The sequence below is a fragment of the Hyperolius riggenbachi genome, chromosome 3, assembly GCF_040937935.1.
Source record: "Hyperolius riggenbachi isolate aHypRig1 chromosome 3, aHypRig1.pri, whole genome shotgun sequence".
In the NCBI taxonomy this organism is placed as follows: domain Eukaryota; kingdom Metazoa; phylum Chordata; class Amphibia; order Anura; family Hyperoliidae; genus Hyperolius; species Hyperolius riggenbachi.
The window spans coordinates 134,171,506-134,190,915 of record NC_090648.1 but is presented as its reverse complement, the minus strand read 5'-3'; the positions used below and the strand labels follow the sequence as shown (position 1 = coordinate 134,190,915).

The 19,410-nt window shown below is 44.0% G+C and overlaps 1 protein-coding gene across 4 annotated transcripts in view; it reads right to left on the bottom strand.

Annotated features, from left to right (window-relative positions):
- KCNU1 (potassium calcium-activated channel subfamily U member 1) overlaps positions 1-16,535 on the bottom strand; it is a 330,251-nt gene extending 313,716 nt beyond the window's left edge. For 2 of the 4 annotated variants that reach the window (XM_068274951.1, XM_068274952.1), the window contains exons 1-3: positions 13,644-13,921; positions 7,771-7,899; positions 5,485-5,546 (exon numbers count right to left, since the gene is read on the bottom strand). In XM_068274951.1, coding sequence (XP_068131052.1) covers positions 5,485-5,546; positions 7,771-7,899; positions 13,644-13,838 — 386 coding nt within the window. In that variant the 5' untranslated portion in view covers positions 13,839-13,921. Of the gene's footprint in view, positions 1-5,484; positions 5,547-7,770; positions 7,900-13,643; positions 13,922-16,166; positions 16,389-16,451 lie in introns of those variants that run through there. The other 2 variants (XM_068274953.1, XM_068274954.1) reach the window with 2 other exon arrangements.
- Between the last annotated feature and the right edge of the window lie 2,875 nt (positions 16,536-19,410).

Genomic DNA, 19,410 nt, shown 5'->3' with positions numbered 1-19,410 from the left:
TTCTAGACTACTTCTCACGGTTTAGGGCCCCTAAAATGCCAGGGCAGTATAGGAACCCCACAAGTGACCCCATTTTAGAAAGAAGACACCCCAAGGTATTCTGTTAGGGGTATGGTGAGTTTGTAGAAGATTTTATTTTTTGTCACAAGTTAGTGAAAAATGACACTTTGTGAAAAAACAATAAAAATCCAATTTCCGCTAACTTTTGACAAAAAATAAAATCTTCTATGAACTCATCATACACCTAACAGAATACCTTGGGGTGTCTTCTTTCTAAAATGGGGTCACTTGTGGGGTTCCTATACTGCCCTGGCATTTTAGGGGCCCTAAACCGCGAGGAGTAGTCTAGAAAACAAATGCCTCAAAATGACTGTTCAGGGGTATAAGCATCTGCAAATTTTGATGACAGGTGGTCTATGAGGGGGCAAATTTTGTGGAACCGGTCATAAGCAGGGTGGCCTCTTAGATGACAGGATGTATTGGGCCTGTTCTGATGGATAGGAGTGCTAGGGGGGTGACAGGAGGTGATTGATGGGTGTCTCAGGGGGCGGTTAGAGGGGAAAATAGATGCAATCAATGCACTGGGGAGGTGATCGGAAGGGGGTCTGAGGGGGGTCTGAGGGTTTGGCCGAGTGATCAGGAGCCCACACGGGGCAAATTAGGGCCTGATCTGATGGGTAGGTGTGCTAGGGGGTGACAGGAGGTGATTGATGGGTGTCTCAAGGTGTGATTAGAGGGGGGAATGGGTGGCAGTGACAGGGGGTGATTGATGGGTGATTGACAGGTGATCAGTGGGTTATTACAGGGAATAACAGATGTAAATATTGCACTGGCGAATTGATAAGGGGGGGTTTGAGGGCAATCTGAGCGTGTGGGCGGGTGATTGGGTGCCCGCAAGGGGCAGATTAGGGTCTAATCTGATGGGTAACAGTGACAGGTGGTGATAGGGGGTGATTGATGGGTGATTGATGGGTAATTAGTGGGTGTTTAGAGGAGAGAAGAGATGTAAACACTGCATTTGGGAGGTGATCTGATGTCGGATCTGCGGGCGATCTATTGGTGTGGGTGGGTGATCAGATTGCCCGCAAGGGGCAGGTTAGGGGCTGATTGATGGGTGGCAGTGACAGGGGGTGATTGATGGGTGGCAGTGACAGGGGGTGATTGATGGGTGATTGACAGGTGATCAGTGGGTTATTACAGGGAATAACAGATGTAAATATTGCACTGGCGAATTGATAAGGGGGGGTTTGAGGGCAATCTGAGCGTGTGGGCGGGTGATTGGGTGCCCGCAAGGGGCAGATTAGGGTCTAATCTGATGGGTAACAGTGACAGGTGGTGATAGGGGGTGATTGATGGGTGATTGATGGGTAATTAGTGGGTGTTTAGAGGAGAGAAGAGATGTAAACACTGCATTTGGGAGGTGATCTGATGTCGGATCTGCGGGCGATCTATTTGTGTGGGTGGGTGATCAGATTGCCCGCAAGGGGCAGGTTAGGGGCTGATTGATGGGTGGCAGTGACAGGGGGTGATTGACGGGTGATTGACAGGTGATCAGGGGGGATAGATGCATACAGTACACGGGGGGGGGGGTCTGGGGGGGTCTAGGGAGAATCTGAGGGGTGGGGGGGTGATCAGGAGGGAGTAGGGGGCAGATTAGGGACTAAAAAAAAAATAGCGTTGACAGATAGTGACAGGGAGTGATTGATGGGTGATTAGGGGGGTGATTGGGTGCAAACAGTGGTCTGGGGGGTGGGCAGGGGGGGGGTCTGAGGGGTGCTGTGGGCGATCAGGGGGGAGGGGGGGGGAATCAGTGTGCTTGGGTGCAGACTAGGGTGGCTGCAGCCTGCCCTGGTGGTCCCTCGGACACTGGGACCACCAGGGCAGGAGGCAGCCAGTATAATAGGCTTTGTATACATTACAAAGCCTATTATACACTTTCCGTGCGGCGATCGGGCAGCTAGTAACCCGCCGGCGCTTCCGAACGGCTGGCGGGTTACAGCGAGCGGTGGGCGGAGCCAGTCCCCGGCGGCTGATCGCGTCACAAATGACGCGATCGCCGCATAGCCACTCCCGCAGCCGCCCCCGCCGATGGGCGTATTGCGGTCGTTTGGGCCCGGACTTTGCCGCCGCCCATCGGCTGGGGGCGGTCCTTAAGTGGTTAAGCTGGGTACACTTGCATGACGAATGCTGCCTGGCAGGATTCAGAAATTCGATACCCTGGACGACAGTTTGGACCAAGTTTTGTACAGATGCGTCGCTAGGCTGCCGGCTAGCAATGCGTTCTGTTGCTGTGGAGGAGGAGAGAGGAGAGACGACAGAGTGGTTAATGATGGAGCGGGCAGTGAGAGGCAGCCACTGTACACGTGCTAGAATCATTGTACATTTCTACACAGCTTTAGTACTGCAAGGTTTTTTACTTCTGTCTTTGACCGTGTTGGGGAGATTCACTCTCATGTCCACATATGGCACCACTTAAAGGAAACAAGAAGATCTCATGGGTACAGAAAGCAGGGGAAATGTGACTTAACAGGTAAGTTGACGTCAACCCAATATCAGCTTCAAACAGAATGCTTAGCTTAAAGCTGATTGTGCAGTGACAGCCTCTGCCGGCTTATCTCGTTTGGCTGCCCTACAGTAAGAAGCGCCGCCAGGTTGTGGAAGAGGAGTGATGGGAGAGACTCCGGAATCATGATCACATGCCATATCATGTGATCGGAACCGAAAAGACCTGCCAGGAGTCCCCACCACAGTAGAGGAAGAAGTAGCTGATCCAGCAGTCCAGACAGGTAAGTAGGAGAGCTCCCTGCCACCACCCCTACTCTGCTGCCATATACCCTGCCGAGCCTGCCAGGCTGGGGAAGACACACTTCCCCAATAGCAGGAAAAATTCAGCCCTGCAGCCAAAGTTTTATTTAGCTGCTAAGGCCGATTACACATTAAAAGCGTGCAGGAGAACGGCTCCTGCACGCGTTGCGGCGTGTCGTCGGGAATCTGCAGTGCGACGCTGAGTAGCGGCGGTAGTAGTTAATTAACCCAAAGGGGAAACGCTGATTCCCGGCGATAAAATGCGCCTGGGTGCGTCATACCTCAACGCATCGTTGGATGTGAAAGGTAAAATGAAAGTCTATGGACTTTTCTTTTACCTTGGTTAACGCAAAGTATAGACTTTGCGTTAAAACGCCGAAAAAGGGCTCTGGTGTGAAAGAGCCCTAAAGGTTCAATAGAAAAACCAAGAGGTTCTTACTCTGAACGTGCCCACTAATGATACAATCTTACCAAACATATACAGTATATTAGATGGGTAAACTGAGAGTGAATATGAATGAGTACTACCTCATATTATGTAGAAGTGGTAAGATTGTACAATCAAGATTATATATTTAGTGGGCACCTTTAGGCATCTTCCGCATGGGAGGCTGAAGGAGGTGAATTCACCCCATCAGATGCACCTGTGCACTGGCCAGGCGCTTGCTTGCACTCTGTAACGGCGGTGAATATATATGCTGTAATTTACGTCTTTTCAAGAGGGTCAGTGAGATGCGAATAATTCCGAGCTGTTGTAAATTATATCTTCATTTTATACAAATGTCTGCAGGTTGCAATAATTGGACCAATCAAAGGCACGAGCTGATGATTTTGATCCAATTCCAAGCTGCTAAAATGTGCATAAAGTTCACATAAAATTGGCGTAAATAGTGAGAAGACTGTATAAACTGTAAAGCAACGTTGAAGATGTCAGCATCCGTCCCCATACATTTTCGTGCATATACACATCTGTATGAAAATGTGTTTTCTCATGTACATAGACTTCATTGCATTTGGCAATAATGCTTTACTGTTTATTTTTCACAAATATTGAAATGTGACATTTTTGTAAAAATTGTAGCACATTGAAAATGGTCATATTCTCACATCACTACTCAGTAATAGGGATGAGCAGAAATGCTGATTCCAACGGAATTCCGCATTTTGACAAGTGTCTTTCTGATTTTCATGGAATTCTGTGGTAATCTGAATTTCACATTTTCTACTTTTCGATTTCTATAGAATGTTTTTTTTTCCCTTTGCCATTTTTGTAAGCAAAGTTAAAGGACGACTGTAAGGGGGTCAGGGAAAAGGAGTTGAACTTACCCGGGGCTTCTAATGGTCCCTCGCAGACATCCTGTGCACGTGCAGCCACTCACCGATGCTCCAGGCCCCACCTCCGTTTTACTTCTGGAATTTCCGACTTTAGAGTCGGAAAACCACTGTGCCTGCACGGCTGTGTGCTCGCACCCGCTGATGTCACCAGGAGCATACTGTGCAGGCACTGACCATACTGGGCCTGTGCAATACACTCCTGGTGATGTCAGCGGAAGGGAGGGCGCGGCTGCGCAGGTGCAGTGGTTTTCCGACTTTAAAGTCGGAAATTCCAGAAGTGAACCGAAGGCGGGGCCGGAGCATCGGTGAGTGGCTGCGTGGGCACAGGATGTCTGCGGGGAACCATTAGAAGTCCTGGGTAAGTTCAACTCATTTTCTCCCGACACCCCCTACAGTAGTCTTTTAAGTTATTCTTTTTAAAAGTAGTTTTTTTTAGAATCCGCTATATTTTGCAGATGTACGCTATTATGTGCCCAACCATGGTGCATTTCCAAATTCTCTGATTGGCCTAATAATTTCAAAACTTGTGACTGGTCTAAAATTCCTGCGGTATTTTGATTTCCACAGTACTGATTATCTGATTGGCCCAACAGTTCAGAGTTTGTTGTGATTGACCTAATACTGGGGCGTAACTAGAGAAGAGCAGCCTCTGTGACCACAAGGGGGCCCAGAGCTGTAAGGGGGCCCCAATTACTACTTCACTTCCTCCAATAGAGGGTCCATCCTTTAGATCAGGTGTTTTTGTGGCTACACATGTTATGGATGTGAAGATTATCATGGTCATACTTGTTTTAGGACCCTTGTAAGATGGGCCCCCAGGCTGTGAGGGTGACCAGATGTACGCAAGGGAAAGGGTGTGAACATGGGTGGGTGGGGGGGCTCATGAATTGTAGTTACGCCACTGCTCCATCAGGCATCTTATGTGTAGCTACTGCGAGGCCTATGTGTCACCTGGACAGGAAATAAGGGACAACAATAACAGCCTAACAAAGGCTATGACTCTTCCTTGGTTATGACTCTTCCTTGGTCTACAAAAATGGCATTTCGTTCACTACTGATTCTGTCTCTTCTCCTAATAGGAATGTGCCCAAACTAGCCCAAGCCCGACAGTCATCAAATCTGCTAGTGCCGTATTAAACAAAAAAGAGAATTCCAAAGCCGTAGAGATGGTTCTGCACACGAGTGGCACACATTCAATTTATTTAAATAGTCTTTATTCATTTTTGGTGCCAGTGTCCCTTTTAATAGAGAAATAATCAGCCAGTGTTACAGTGTCAGTGAGTTTTGTATTGACCTAATAAATTACACCTAGTAAAACAGCCAAGAAGATAGTGTAGCACTTACTCTGCCGATATTATAAAGTAAATTATCACTGTTCCAATACTGAGCAGAAACACCAAAATGACCTAGAGAAGGAGAGAGAACTTTAAAGCATATTTATAGGTAATGAGGAATACTACATTAGCGATATTGATAGATAATAAAAGTGTTATGACCAGTGCAATATCTTTCAATAAAAAACACTCAGCATAGATATATACGGGGGTGACTAATGTCATCCTATTTCCGCAGACATTAAAGGTTAAGGAACGGAGTGTTTGCTGCTGGCTTTATACATTCATTTGCATCTCTATAAACACAGAAGGATTTCATGCTCATTAAGAGAACATTTACACTTATTAGATCTGAGTGTTCGGATGAGTCAATAGCTCTTTTTCTTAGGGTTTGTTTAAACTAATGAGAATCTCTTTAATTTTTTCTTTCCTTTGTTAACAGGATAATAGAGTACTCGGGAATCAGTAGCCATCATAAACAGCTAAAGAAATAGATGACAAATTAAATGTCAGATTTCTGTGACCTCAGGCAAATAGACGGAAAAAAAACAGGAACACTTATGCATGCCTGTGGTTAAAGCACACCTGAAGTGAGAGGGCTATGGAGGCTGCCATATTTATTTCCTTCTAAACAATGACAACTGCCTGGCTATGCTGCTGATGGCTACCTGTGATCTCGCTGCCGGGAGACTTGAGCGCAGGATACAGCTGGTATATGGCTTATCCTGCTGCTGCACAAGTTCCCGGCGGCATGAAATACTATTCCCCCTCTAGGTCCACGTGGATAGTGGGGAATTATGTAATTCAGCTTCCAGCTATTCTGATGGCGCCGAAGTTACTCACTGAGCGCCGATATAGCTGTAATTCCTATTACGGTCTATGATGGCGGCGGCTGCGCCCAAATCTCCTCCGCTGTTACTACAGCGCTCGCTGCTGATCCTCTGCTTCTAATGCCTGGTATACACCAAACTATTTTCCATCAGTTAGAGAGGTCAAATCAATTATTTCTGACTAGTCCAATCTGATTTTCTATCGTTTATACATACTCGATCAGTAAACCATTTGGAAATCAGATAGGACCTGTTGGACATAATCTATTTGACTCCTCTATCTGACAGGAAATTGCATGGTGTGTACCAGGCATATGGCCGCTTTTCCATTTGCTGCGATCTGCAACCCCCCCCCCAAAAAAAACCAGATTGCTAGTGTTTTGTCAGTTGTATCTTGAGGGGTGCAGGCCTGCCCCCGTCCTGTGCTGCCACCACTGCCGCCTCATATGCCGTCCACGCCAGTCACTGAGGTGAGTCCCGTCCCAACTGGATCTATGTCACAGCATCAGTCAGACCTCCGATCATCATCATGCGCCCTTTTCTCACTTTGGTCGCTCCTGATCGGAGGTCTGACTGACGGACGGGACACAGCAGTGGCGGGTCGGCACTGTTCTGAGGTCTGACAGAACTGTGAGTAGAGGCGAGGGGGGGAAGGCACCTGTCACCACTGAAACTGGGGGGGTCCCGGTCATCACATAAACTGGGGGGTCCCTGTCACCACCTAAACTGCAAGGGGTCCCTGTCACAACCTAAACTGGGGGTCCCTGTCACAACATAAATTGCGGGTCCTTGTCAACACCTAACCTGTGGGTGCCCATATCACTACCTAAACTAGGGGGTCCATCAATGCCTAAATTGTGGGGTCCCTGTCACTATCTAAACTGGGGTGGGGGTCTGTCACTACCTAAACTGGGGTGTCTATCACTACCTAAACTGGGGAGGCAGTTACTACCTAAACTGGAGGGGGGGGGGGTTGTCCCTGTTTCTACCTCAACTGGGAGGGGGGTTTTGATGCTTGTTGTTACTACTTAATATTTTTGCTGGGGGGCATGTGACTACTTGATGAATTATTTGGAGACATGTAACTACTTGATTCCTTTATCTGGAGTCATGAAACTACCGTTATTTTATTCTTTTATCTGTGACTATGCAATTCTTTAATTTTAAAAACATATGGCTACTTAATTGTAATACAATATACGGTAGGTATTTCTGAAAAAGTAACCAGCAATACCCTGTAGCCTCTGAAGACGCGGACCACGCAAAACAGTTGCTAGGCAGCCCATACCGCCACGCTGCCTCAGAGCCTACGTCTGCTTCTGGAATGTCGATTTTGAATACCAGCTTCATACATCTATTACTATTAGTATGGACAGCAATTTAACTTAATAAAGCGGTTTTAAATGTGAGAAGGAGTAGTGCCAGACTCAATTATCTATGTATATACTTTACAATAACATACTTACCAACAGTACACCCATATAGGTCTGAGCTGCCAGAAGCACTTGCACAGAATGTATCATCCGAGTGGCATGACCAGCTCGCTCTACTTTGTTGTTTTCTTCTGCCACATCAGTAGATGTAAATGTGCGTCTCTAAAACATACAACACAGATCCTACATTATTATGAAAATTACCATTATGATAGTTCTAATTACCAGTAAGCAATCAATAGTATTATGCTAGTCCAAGTAGAGACATAAGTACAAACCATGGGACCTCACAGCAACACTGTGGTGAACTCTGCTGAAGTCCTGGGTCAAATAGCAAGAGTGGGCACTAAGACTCCCTCCTCCCCACTTCTCATAACAAATATGGCCACGACAACACCCCCTGCTCTGAAGGGAGGACCCATGTATCGGAGGGAGAGATCATAAGAGGTTAAGTCTCCCACAGTCCTGGGCCCCTGAGACCGTAGGGGATGATAAAGACCACCTCGGCCGAGCATCCTAATTCAACCCACTACATATACAGTGGCTCCCCGACATCTGCTAAAGCATCAGCACTACTCTGTTGCCAGAGTATGTCAGTACTAGATCCGATTTGTATGGCGCTTTACTGGTGACCACTCCAATGAACTTCTGAGACAGTATATGGTATATTAATTTCTCTTGCCTCTGCCGCTTTCTGAAAATTTTACTTATCCATCAAAATCAAACTATTTACCTAGTCATTCATCCTGTATTATGGTATATCACAAACTATAGTTAACCCCCAATAAATTAACAAAAAAAGTTATGGAAGCCTGTGATGGACTATAATGGTCCATGAGTCAAGGTATTTCCTGTCTCAGTTTGCTTATGTAGTAGGCATCACCTTGTATAATAAGATTTATTAATAGCCAGTAGGGCTTGGATGCTTTCCTTGCATTGAAGGCCATCCACGGCTATAATTACTATGTGCCAGTAATTCCCAGGAGAGTCGATCTAGGGATGTATCTGACTACCATATGGAGTCGGGAAGGGTTTTTTCCCCTTTTAATACGGTGACCAGACGCCCCGCTTTAGTCGGGATGCGTCCCGGATTCGGGGTCCCCTGTCCCACTTTTAGCCGCGGGAGGTCCCGGCCTCGGGACTCTGGCCTCCGTCCGTTGCATGAACTGGCTGCGGCGTCTAATATAGCCCACAGCCCCGCCAGTTCATAGCCCACAGCCCCGATCCAGCCTGCATAATCTTCCGGCAGGCAGAGCAGGGCTACGGGAAGATGGCTTCCGAAGCCCTGTACTGGAGACTATTTGTGTCTCCAGTACAGAGCTTTGGGCGCCATCTTCCCGTAGCCCTGCTATTCCATAGAGTGCAGGAGATTGCAGGAGCAAGATCTTCGGGGGAGCTGCGCGCCAGAGGTCGGCAGGAAAGGAGACTTCTGTCAGGTGAGTAAATTCTTTTTTTTTGCAGGTGAAATGTTGCCCAAAGTGCGTGTTTTTTCTGCTGAAATGTTGCCCAAATTGCCTGTATTTTCTGCTGAAATGTTGCCCAAATTGTGTTTTCTGCTGAAATGTTGCCCAAATTGCGTTGGTTTTTGCTGAAATGTTGCCCAAATTGCGTTTATTTTCTGCTGAAATGTTGCCCAAATTGCGTTTGTTTTTTGCTGAAATGTTGCCCAAATTGCGGTTTTTTACTGCTGAAATGTTGCCCAAATTGCGTTTGTTTTATTCTGAAATGTTGCCCAAATTGCGTTTGTTTTCTGCTGAAATGTTGCCCAAATTGTGTTTGTTTTCTGCTGAAATGTTGCCCAAATTGCGTTTGTTTTCTGCTGAAATGTTGTCCAAATTGTGTTTGTTTTCTGCTGAAATGTTGCATACATTCCGTTTATTTTCTGGTGAAATGCTGCCCACATTGCGTTTGTTTTCTGGTGTCTGGGGAAACTGTAGCTGCATTTATTATTTAATATTCATAGTTGGCTATATTTGCTGCTTTGGGGTTACGGTTACGCTCCACTCATACAATGTCATTGCCATGCCCCCCCTCCCCCCATCCCAGGTTGGACGCAGAAAAATCTGGTCACTGTACTTTTAAGGATAATTGGCACAGGCCTTGTAGGGGTTTTAACTTTCTCCTGGATCAGCTGGGATATGTGCGGGTTCAGGATAGTGTGTTTTTTTTGTGTGGTTGAACTTGATGGGCAGACGTCTTTTTTCAACCAAATTAGCTATGTAACGCCTCTCTTTATCTATGTATTCAGGTTTCTGGACATTATTTACACTTCAAATGTGGCTGTTCTTCTTCTCGCTGATATCCCTACTACTCATCTTAAAGGACACCCAAGGTGAAAATAAACTAATGAAATAAACAATTGTGTCTATCTTCCTTCACCTAAAAATGTCTTTGCTCAATGACACATTCATTAAAGTACGCCAGAGCTCAAATCTATAAAGTATTGACCCTTTTTATCTCTTTCCTGCTTTCAGAAGCCATTTTCTGCTAGGAAACTGTTTTATAGTTGGAATTTCTTATCAGTGAGAGTCACACAGTAGTCTGACTCAGTCCTGACTCAGAGAGGAACTGCCACTTACATACTTAATGTTTAACTCTTTCAGGCAGAGAAAAAAAAGGAACACAGGATAGTTATTTTTGTGCTGGGCACTGTACATACACATGTTTGTCTCATCATGTCACATGTCACCTCGGGTATCCTTTAAACATCATGTAATAGCCAGTGAAACATAGGACCATATCTTAGATGGGAGTCAACAAGATGCTTATCATTCCTGCTTGCAGTCAAATTTCATGCAAACTGTCTACAGCTTGGAACTGAGCCAATCAAATTAACTTCCTGACAAATTTGACTGGCCCTGCATATGATTTGCATTAAATGTCCATGTAAACAGCATAATTTGCATCTCATTGCCATTCTTTATATGGGACTCTTGGGGACCTGCTTATTAAAGAGCAATAAAACAGGAACTGTAACTTTACATTTTACTCCAAAATATGCTTCCACCCTATTGCCAAAGATCTGTTATTTCTACTGAATGCCCAATGCAATGAGATATTATGGAGTTCCCTTTTAATGCAGAGGTTTGTTGCGCACTGTTACTCCCTATGGAAAACCATTTGCAGCTAGTTGCTGGGAATAAGTGATTTAGCAGCAAATATTGTTAGATTTTTCTGCTTGTGTGATTTTGGCCTTCGTGTCATGTGACAAGGTCCATAGACCAGTTTATTAACCCCCAAAACTGCAGACATGTTAGACTACAGCTGATCAATCCTGCTTCTGCAACTGGCTTAGCCTCACATTATGGAGAGACCAAGCCTGAGTGCTATATTCCCCAATGACTAGTTTTGTACTGGGGAATAGATCTGGCATTTGTGGTGTTCATACTTCTGGCCTGTAGATGGCACTGTGACATTACTGTGATATTGCATGAGTTTATGTATGCTGTTCTAGAGTTGATTATTGATTCCTGTTTCTGCCTCTCTGTATGTGTGCTGGATGTAAAAGTGCAACTGTAACGTTGTGGTGTAACGTGTTGCGTTAAGGTAATGCACTGCTGTAGTGAGTTACTGGTGTTAAATGCACACATTACAGGTACAGAGAAGCATACTTTTCATTGTCTGTATGCTCCACTGTACTTCACGGTATACAACGTAACACAGCGGTAATGTGCGGCCTGACTTTTTTGTTCTGTTGCGTTGTGTTTCTGTTACACAGGAAACACAATGTACAGTCCCGCTCTTCACAGTGGTCAGTCTCATAACACAATATGAATATAACGCGATCCATTACAATGCAATACTGTGAACAGGCCCATTAGATTGTATGATGACAGAGTTGACATGCAGAATTATTCCGCAATGCAGCTGAGCACTGTGAACTAGGCCCGAGGGTTATTTGTTAGTGCTCAGTTGCGTTGCATAATAATTAATGATTTGCCCATTAACTATTTAATCTGCCAGACAATTATCAATCCCATCGATCAGATCATATTGGTTAGCAGGTTTTAACCCATTAGTGGGCACAACCAATCGTATCCTATCGATTTTGCCACAGATCAGATACAATTCATTTTCCGGCAGATTGTATCAGCTCCTCAAACACAGAAGAATGGGTAAATAATTTGTGTTTGGCCCCACTCACAATATACTGTATATCAGTGCACAATTATGTTAAGTCAAGGTCTGCACATTTTTAGGTTTATGTATTTTAAATAATGTTTGTTTAGGGTCCTGCGTAACTAGCACTTAGCACCCATATACTGTAATGGATGTGAGTGGGTGGTTGAATCATAGTTACATAGTTACAGTACATAGTTATTTTGGTTAAAAAAAGACATACGTCCATCGAGTTCAACCAGAGAACAAAGTACAACACCAGCCTGCTCCCTCACATATCCCTGTTGATCCAGAGGATGGCTAAAAAACCCTAACAAGGCATGGTCCAATTAGCCCCAAAAGGGAAAAAAATTCCTTCCCGACTCCAGATGGCAATCAGATAAAATCAGATAAAATCCCTGGATCAACATCATTAGGCATTACCTAGTAATTGTAGCCATGGATGTCTTTCAACGCAAGGAAAGCATCTAAGCCCCTTTAACCACTTTACCCCCCGAGGTACGGATTTCTCCATCCCTTTTTCCACCCTTATAAAACCAAGGGACGGAGAAATCCGTACCTCCCGCGCTACCACTGCTGTCCGCGCTCCCGCCGCTCGTGCGCGCTCTCCTGCCACTCGTGCACGCCGCCGCCCGCTCGCCTGGAGATCAATGAACGGGAAAATCCATTCCCATTCGTTGTTCTAAGCCCCCGCAATGATCTGCTGCTTCTATGAGAAACAGCGCGATCATTGTGATTTTCCCAGCCTCATAGTGCTTCCTGTAAGCATCCTTCCGGACGCTTACAGGTTGCATGAACAAAGACTCACTTTGGCCATCTTGTGGCCAAATAGTAAAACTACACCCTAAAGCATTTTACATATACAAATACATTAGTTTTACACAATAAATTAACTCATTACCTCCCACACTCCCCAATTTTTTATTTTTTTTTGTAATAAAAAAAAAGATATACAATAAAAAAAAACATAAATAGTTACCTTAGGGACTGAACTTTTTAAATATTTATGTCCAGAGGGTATAACAATGTTACTTTATAAACTATGGGCTTATAATTAGTGATGGATGCAAAACTGAAAAAGATGCACCTTTATTTCCAAATAAAATATTGGCGCCAAACATTGTGATAGGGACATAATTTAAACGGTTTTATAACTGGGACAAATGGGCAAATACATTTCATGGGTTTTAATTACAGTAGCATGCATTATTTAAAAACTATAATGGCCAAAAACTGAAAAATATTTTTTTTCCCACATTTTTTCCTATTTTTCCATTAAAACACATTTAGAATAAAATAATTCTTGGCATAATGTCCCACCTAAAGAAAGTCTAATTGGTGGCCAAAAAAACAAGATATAGTTCATTTCATTGCAATAAGTAATAATAAAGTTATAGACGAATGAATGGAAGGAGCGCTGAAAGGTGAAAATTGCTCTGGTGTTCAAGGGGTAAAACCCCTCAGTGGTGAAGTGGTTAAATGCAGGTATAGAGTTTGCCATAACGACTTCCTGTGGCAATGCATTCCACATCTTAATCACTCATTACCTATGTGACTTCATAATTACTTATTGGTCGTTATGCTATTATGTATATGGGTATTTTCACATTTATATGATGCAACATCTATTGTAAGTAGGATCAAACACAAATAGATTTCACCCACTCCTCTGTGTTAGAGGAGCCTTGCACATGCACCACAATTATATATAAGAGATTTTAAAAATATGACTTGCCATTGACAGATACTGTATATCTTATCTTTGGCTACCTTTTTATGGTACCTACCATATTTATGTGCTGCTTGAGGCCTGGCACTAGGTAAAACTTGACAAGTCGCCATAGCAATATTACAAGCAAGCCACCAAGAAAAACAGCCAGTGATGAGAAGAGAAATGGTCTCTTGTCTACCGCACAGTGTGGATCCACCATCCACTTATTCATAGTTATAATGAGTGCTGTAAAAGCCATCGGAAGCTGCATAACCTATCCCTGGTAGCAGCAGGACCTGTGCTCACTACACATCCACAGCACAAAGCCAGGAAAGAGGTTGTCCACGGCAACCAATCAGCTGTTAGCTTTCATCTCCCCAGAAACAGCAGCTGAAAGCCTATTGGCCAGTACTGGCAAGCTTTTTACTTTTCTCTGATGCAGTTCTTATAAATCCACATCTTTTTCAGCCTTTTAAATACTGGTACACTTTTAATTTTAATCCATTAGGCTGAATCCCATTTTAAATTGTCTTGCCCTGACCCTTTCTGCCTTTAAATTCCCTATTTGCTTCAGAACTGTAAAATTGTGGCTATTGAGAGGTACACTGTTACCATGGCTTCTGACATCTGAAGAGCTACATGATGGACAGAGAAATGCAGGAGAGGAAAGTGGCGGCGCAGCCCATATCAGACAAGGAATTACAGTTGTGATTTGTCCGTGTCGGGTGAAAGCTGGGGGATGTGAGTGACACCACAATTTCACAAATTAGCCCATAATTACAGGGCATATTTCTGAAAACTGAAGCAGAGCAAAAAAGTCAAGTTGGCATTGTCTATAGCAAATAACCAAGAAAATAGGCTCAAATCCAATAGCTGAAAAATAGGTAAGATATCACTTGCTGTAATGTATGTCTGTTATCAGTAGAACCACTGCCATTTACCCTGAGGGCCCTTTTCCACCTGCAATCGCTAGCGTTCACGCTGAACGCTAGCGATTGCTGAATCGCAAAACCGGCGATTCCCCCGACGTTTGCGGCCGCGATTTTGCTATGCTATGCACTGCATAGCAAAATCGCGGCAATTATCGCTCCGCCGCGCGTTCGCGTTCCCCGCAAAAACGAATCGCGGTAGTGGAAATGACCTACCGCGATTCCCATGTTAAAAAGCAAACCGTAGCGATTGTAAAATCGCTAGCGGTTTGCGTTTTTGCGATTCAGCATCGCAAACGCCGCTAGTGGAAAAGGGCCCTGAGGCTACAAAGACTGGGAATTCACTATAAAGGCAGTAAAGTATCAAAAGTTTTTTTTTCAGTTTTTAAATATGTACTTTATCTTTAGATATATACTGTAGCTAAAAAGAATCAACTTATAGTAAATCTGAAATGACAGGGACATGGTGGCTGACATATTTATTTCCTTTTAATCAATATACGATTCATTTTTTATAACAATTTGATCTATTAGATTATTTTATCAAACCTACCATACACTATTCAATTTTCAGAGCAATAAAGCTGATTTTGCCAACACACCCGATCAGATTTCTTCTATTCAAAATATGTGATTGTACTGTGTATGGACACTTTTACTTGCCTGGCAATCCTGATCTCCATGGCTGCAGAAGTGTCTGAGGGCTGGCCTGGAACCCACTAGAGCTTTCTTTTTAGAACACTAAATGGTTTAAAGAGGCGCCCTGGTGGTATATAAAAGCGTTTAAAAGCAGTTTAAAACCGAGAAAGGAGGCTCCCTTAGCTTGCTATTTCAATTGGCCTGGCACTGCTATTGGCCTGAGGAAGCGGGCTCAGACCCGTGAAACGCGTTGCCTGTGCTACCAATAAAATCTTTTGTCCCTACAAAGATTTGTCGTCCTTGAGGTAAGCAACCTCAAACCTTTTCTCGGTTTTAAACTGCTTTTAAACGCTTTTATATACCACCAGGGCACCTCTTTAAACCATTTAGTGCATCCCTAACCCCCATACGATACCCGTGTGAGGGGTGGAGGCAGAACATATGTGGTTTACACCACGGTGGACATCTGCCTCCCTTCTTTTTTCCAAGGAGAGCGACCGCATCCAGGTCCTTAGTGACCTCCCCGAGTGGAGTCGGGTTAATTGTCTCCACCTGCTTCCTGTGGTCGGTTGCCCCCTTGCAACCCACTCTTGTGAGTAGATTCTTATCTTCTATATTGACAATTTTGACTAAACATATTACACTATTGGGCTCCCGTGTTTTTTGTTTCCTGTGCCTTTTCCCCAGAAGGTGTCCTGACACCAATTATCCACTACTGTTCTTTTTAGAACGTTTAGGGATCACTTTCAATCGCTAGCGATTTCAATGTAAATGGATGGGACAGATTCCACTAGAGTGATTGCGATTCGCAAATCACAATTGCAAGACATGCAGCATTTTGGGAGCGCTTCCATTCTAATGAATTGTATAGGAGCAGGGAAATCACTCCCAAAATCGCTTGCAAAACGCTATCACAAATTGCTATAAATTGCGATAGCGCTTTGCACTTTCTGGTGGGTCCCAGGCCTGAGGGTCCTGTTACACTTGGTGCAATGCAATTTGCGAGCGGCAAAATGGCTACCACAACTCACCATTACCAACCAAGTATATGCCTCCGACTGTACTGATGGGGTAATTGGAGGCAACCTGCCTACAAAAAGTTGCACCTTTCAATCATGTGTATACGTCATCTGAAAATCTGTGCATCTGTGCATGCGCACCGTATTGAAAATGTACCAAAAATTCAAAATTTGCACTTTATCATTGACCTTCATTGCTTCCAGTGCCATGATAATGGCCATAGCGATGTGGTATGTTAGGTAGAAGCAATGCAACTCGACGCAACGTGGTAGGTGTTAAAGGGGCCTGAATCACACCTCTGAAACAAACATGCAGCTAATCAAGTCAGACTCCAGTCAGAAACACCTGTTCAGGGTCTATGGCTAAGGCCCCGTTTACACTTAATCAGTTGCTCTCAGTTATAACTGAAATGTCAACTGATTTTCAAAGTAAGTCCAATGTTTTCCTATGGCACCTTTGACACTTAAAGTGAACCTCCGGACTAAAAATTGACTCAGCAGCACTGAAAAGTCTTGGTGTTTCTTTAACAGTTTCACAGCATCAGAACTTTGTTTCTCTTATACAAGTCTCATTTTTAGCTGCACAGAAGAAAACTGCCCAGGCTTTTTTCCCCTGATGCTGTGCAAAGCATGATGGGATTTCTGATGTTGTTCTCGTTCTACTGTTTTGGTGCAAATTGTTTTTTTTACATTTTGAATTTGACATTTGAAGCCTAGCGTGTGCAGTTGGGAGGGGTAATCAGGACACAGGACAGTTGGAACTGTGTCTCCTGCCTGCATGGCTGCCCCCATGAATCACAAACATTTGCCTGTTCTTTTAAAACAGGGTGGGTAAGAGATTATATTACCTATCTATTCTAATTAACATAACTAATGTAACTTGATGACAGTATGTTTGTTTAGGCTGAAGTTCCCCTTTAAAGAGGAACTCCAGTGGAAATAATGTAATAAAAAAAGTGCTTCATTTTTATAATAATTATGTATAAAAGATTTAGTCAGTGTTTGCTCTTTGTAAAATCTTTCCTCGCCCCGATTTACATTCTGACATTTATTACATGGTGACATTTTTACTGTGAGCAGGTTATGTAGCTGCTGCTAGCTGTTTTGGCTGTTAGAGACAGCTGTAAACAGCTAATTCCTGTCTGTGAACATTGTTACATTGTAACAAACTGCCAAAAGTACCGCGGTCCCAGAGATTCTTGTGGGAGGGGTTTCAGCACAAAATCAGTCATACAGTGCCCCCTGATGGTCTTTTTGTGAAAAGCAATATATTTCTCATGTAAAAGGGTATATCAGCTACTGATTGGGATAAAGTTCAATTCTTGGTTGGAGTTTCTCTTTAACGCGTTTTAACTGAAATATTTTTCACAATGCACTGCTATGGAGAAGAAAAAAAAAATGCGTACCAACTGATTAAGTGTAAACGGGGCCTAAGAGTATTAGAAACAGAGGCTTACCAGGACAACCAGGCAATCTGCATTGTTCAAAAGGAAATAAATATGTCAGCCTCTGTGTTACTAATTTGTGTTAAGCGATTAAATTACTTGGTTCTTGATTACATTACTTGGCACTTGGTTGGTTGGTAAAGATTACTTGGTAACCTTTGGTCATTCCCTCTCTGGCCACCCGCTGATCCCCAACCTTCCCGGGTCCCAGGGTTTATTGTCGTTGATAGACGTGACATGTTGTCACACCTTGTTTATGTTCTCTTTTTTTTGTATATGTACACCAGTTGTAATATGCTTGATAGTAGTCTTTCTAGTTTATTTCATAGTTGTGATACTACTCCTTTTATTATACCTTTATATACATTTGTACATGGGCTATGTCTCTTACCCTCAAACATGTATTATTATGTTTTCATTGTGCATAGTCCAAAATATTATTCCACTGCATGATGTGTATTGTTCTATGCTATGTTCCATGATTATTACTTTCTCATATACTCCTTTTATGATGTTCGCATGTCAATTTTCTTATAATAAAAGAAATTAAAAAAATTACTAGGTTCTATGCATAATTTAAAATGATATATTTACATAGAGCAGCCATGTTTGCTGCTTATATATGCATAGGTAAAGTATCTTACACGTACAGGGCCATACCTAGAGCCTGGTGGGCCCCCCAGCAAGACTAAGACGGTTGGTCCCCTGCAAAACCGCCAATCAAAACTTTGTCCAGGCCCCCCTGCAATAGCTTATATTACCATCCCCCACCTCCCTTACAACAGCAGCAGTCATACATTACCTGTTCTCAGTGGAGCTATACCTCCCTGTCACTCCTCTCTTTAGCTGTGCTGTACAGTCATGTGCCACAAGGAGATAGACTGAGAGGAGTGAGGAAGATGTGTAGCTCCCTTTAGAACAGGTAACGGTATGACTATGCTTCTGCCAAGCTCTGCATCAAACCGCAGAAGCAGGCCCTCTTAGCCCCCCTGCCGCTCCCGGCCTCCCTTACACAGTAAAATAAACTTAGCCGAGACTTTACAGAACAAGCCTCTTGAATGAGAATATAGTAAATGTACTGGGCCCTTCTTTCCTCTATGAAATGGCTTTGAAAATTCTGCATGCAGGGCAATTGCGTTTTCAACAAATCGCTCCCATGGGATCATGGCCGTTTATAAATCACCGCTGAAACCGCTCTAATGTGGGCCCTTAAGTATCTGTACTTGTATTTGATTTACTGCTAGGAAGGGACCCTGAGCAGTGGCTAAAAATGGAATTCTGAACTTACCTGGGGCTTTCTCTAGCCCCTCATAGCCTGCAAGGTTTCTCAGTGTCCTCTCGGTCCCCTCCGTGCTCCTGTTGGTAGCTCCGCTAGGTGCGTGACTATGCCCGGAGTCCTGCCCAACTGATCCGCGTCCAGCTCGAACACGCGCCCGTTACTGAGATCCTTCTGCACAAGCGCAGTTCAATTTGTCGGGAACTGCGCTTGAGCAAAATGCTCACGGTGATGGGCACATGATAGAGCGGGGCATGCGGATGGGCCATGCATGCACTGTTGCCCACGACTTTTGGGCGGAGTGGAGGAGCCGCCAACGGGAGCACGGAGGAGGTTCAGAGAACGCTATGGGGAGGGGGGTCTTCTGGAGCAAGCCCCAGGTAGGTTCAGAATTCCATGTTTAGCCACTGCTCATGGTCCCTTTTAAATAACAAAAAAAAATGTCCTTACTCTAAAAACTCCTTTTCTCACAGAAACATTTCACCTGTCAAATAAAAAAAAAAATCTTTGTTTTTATTCAATAGATGTGGAATAT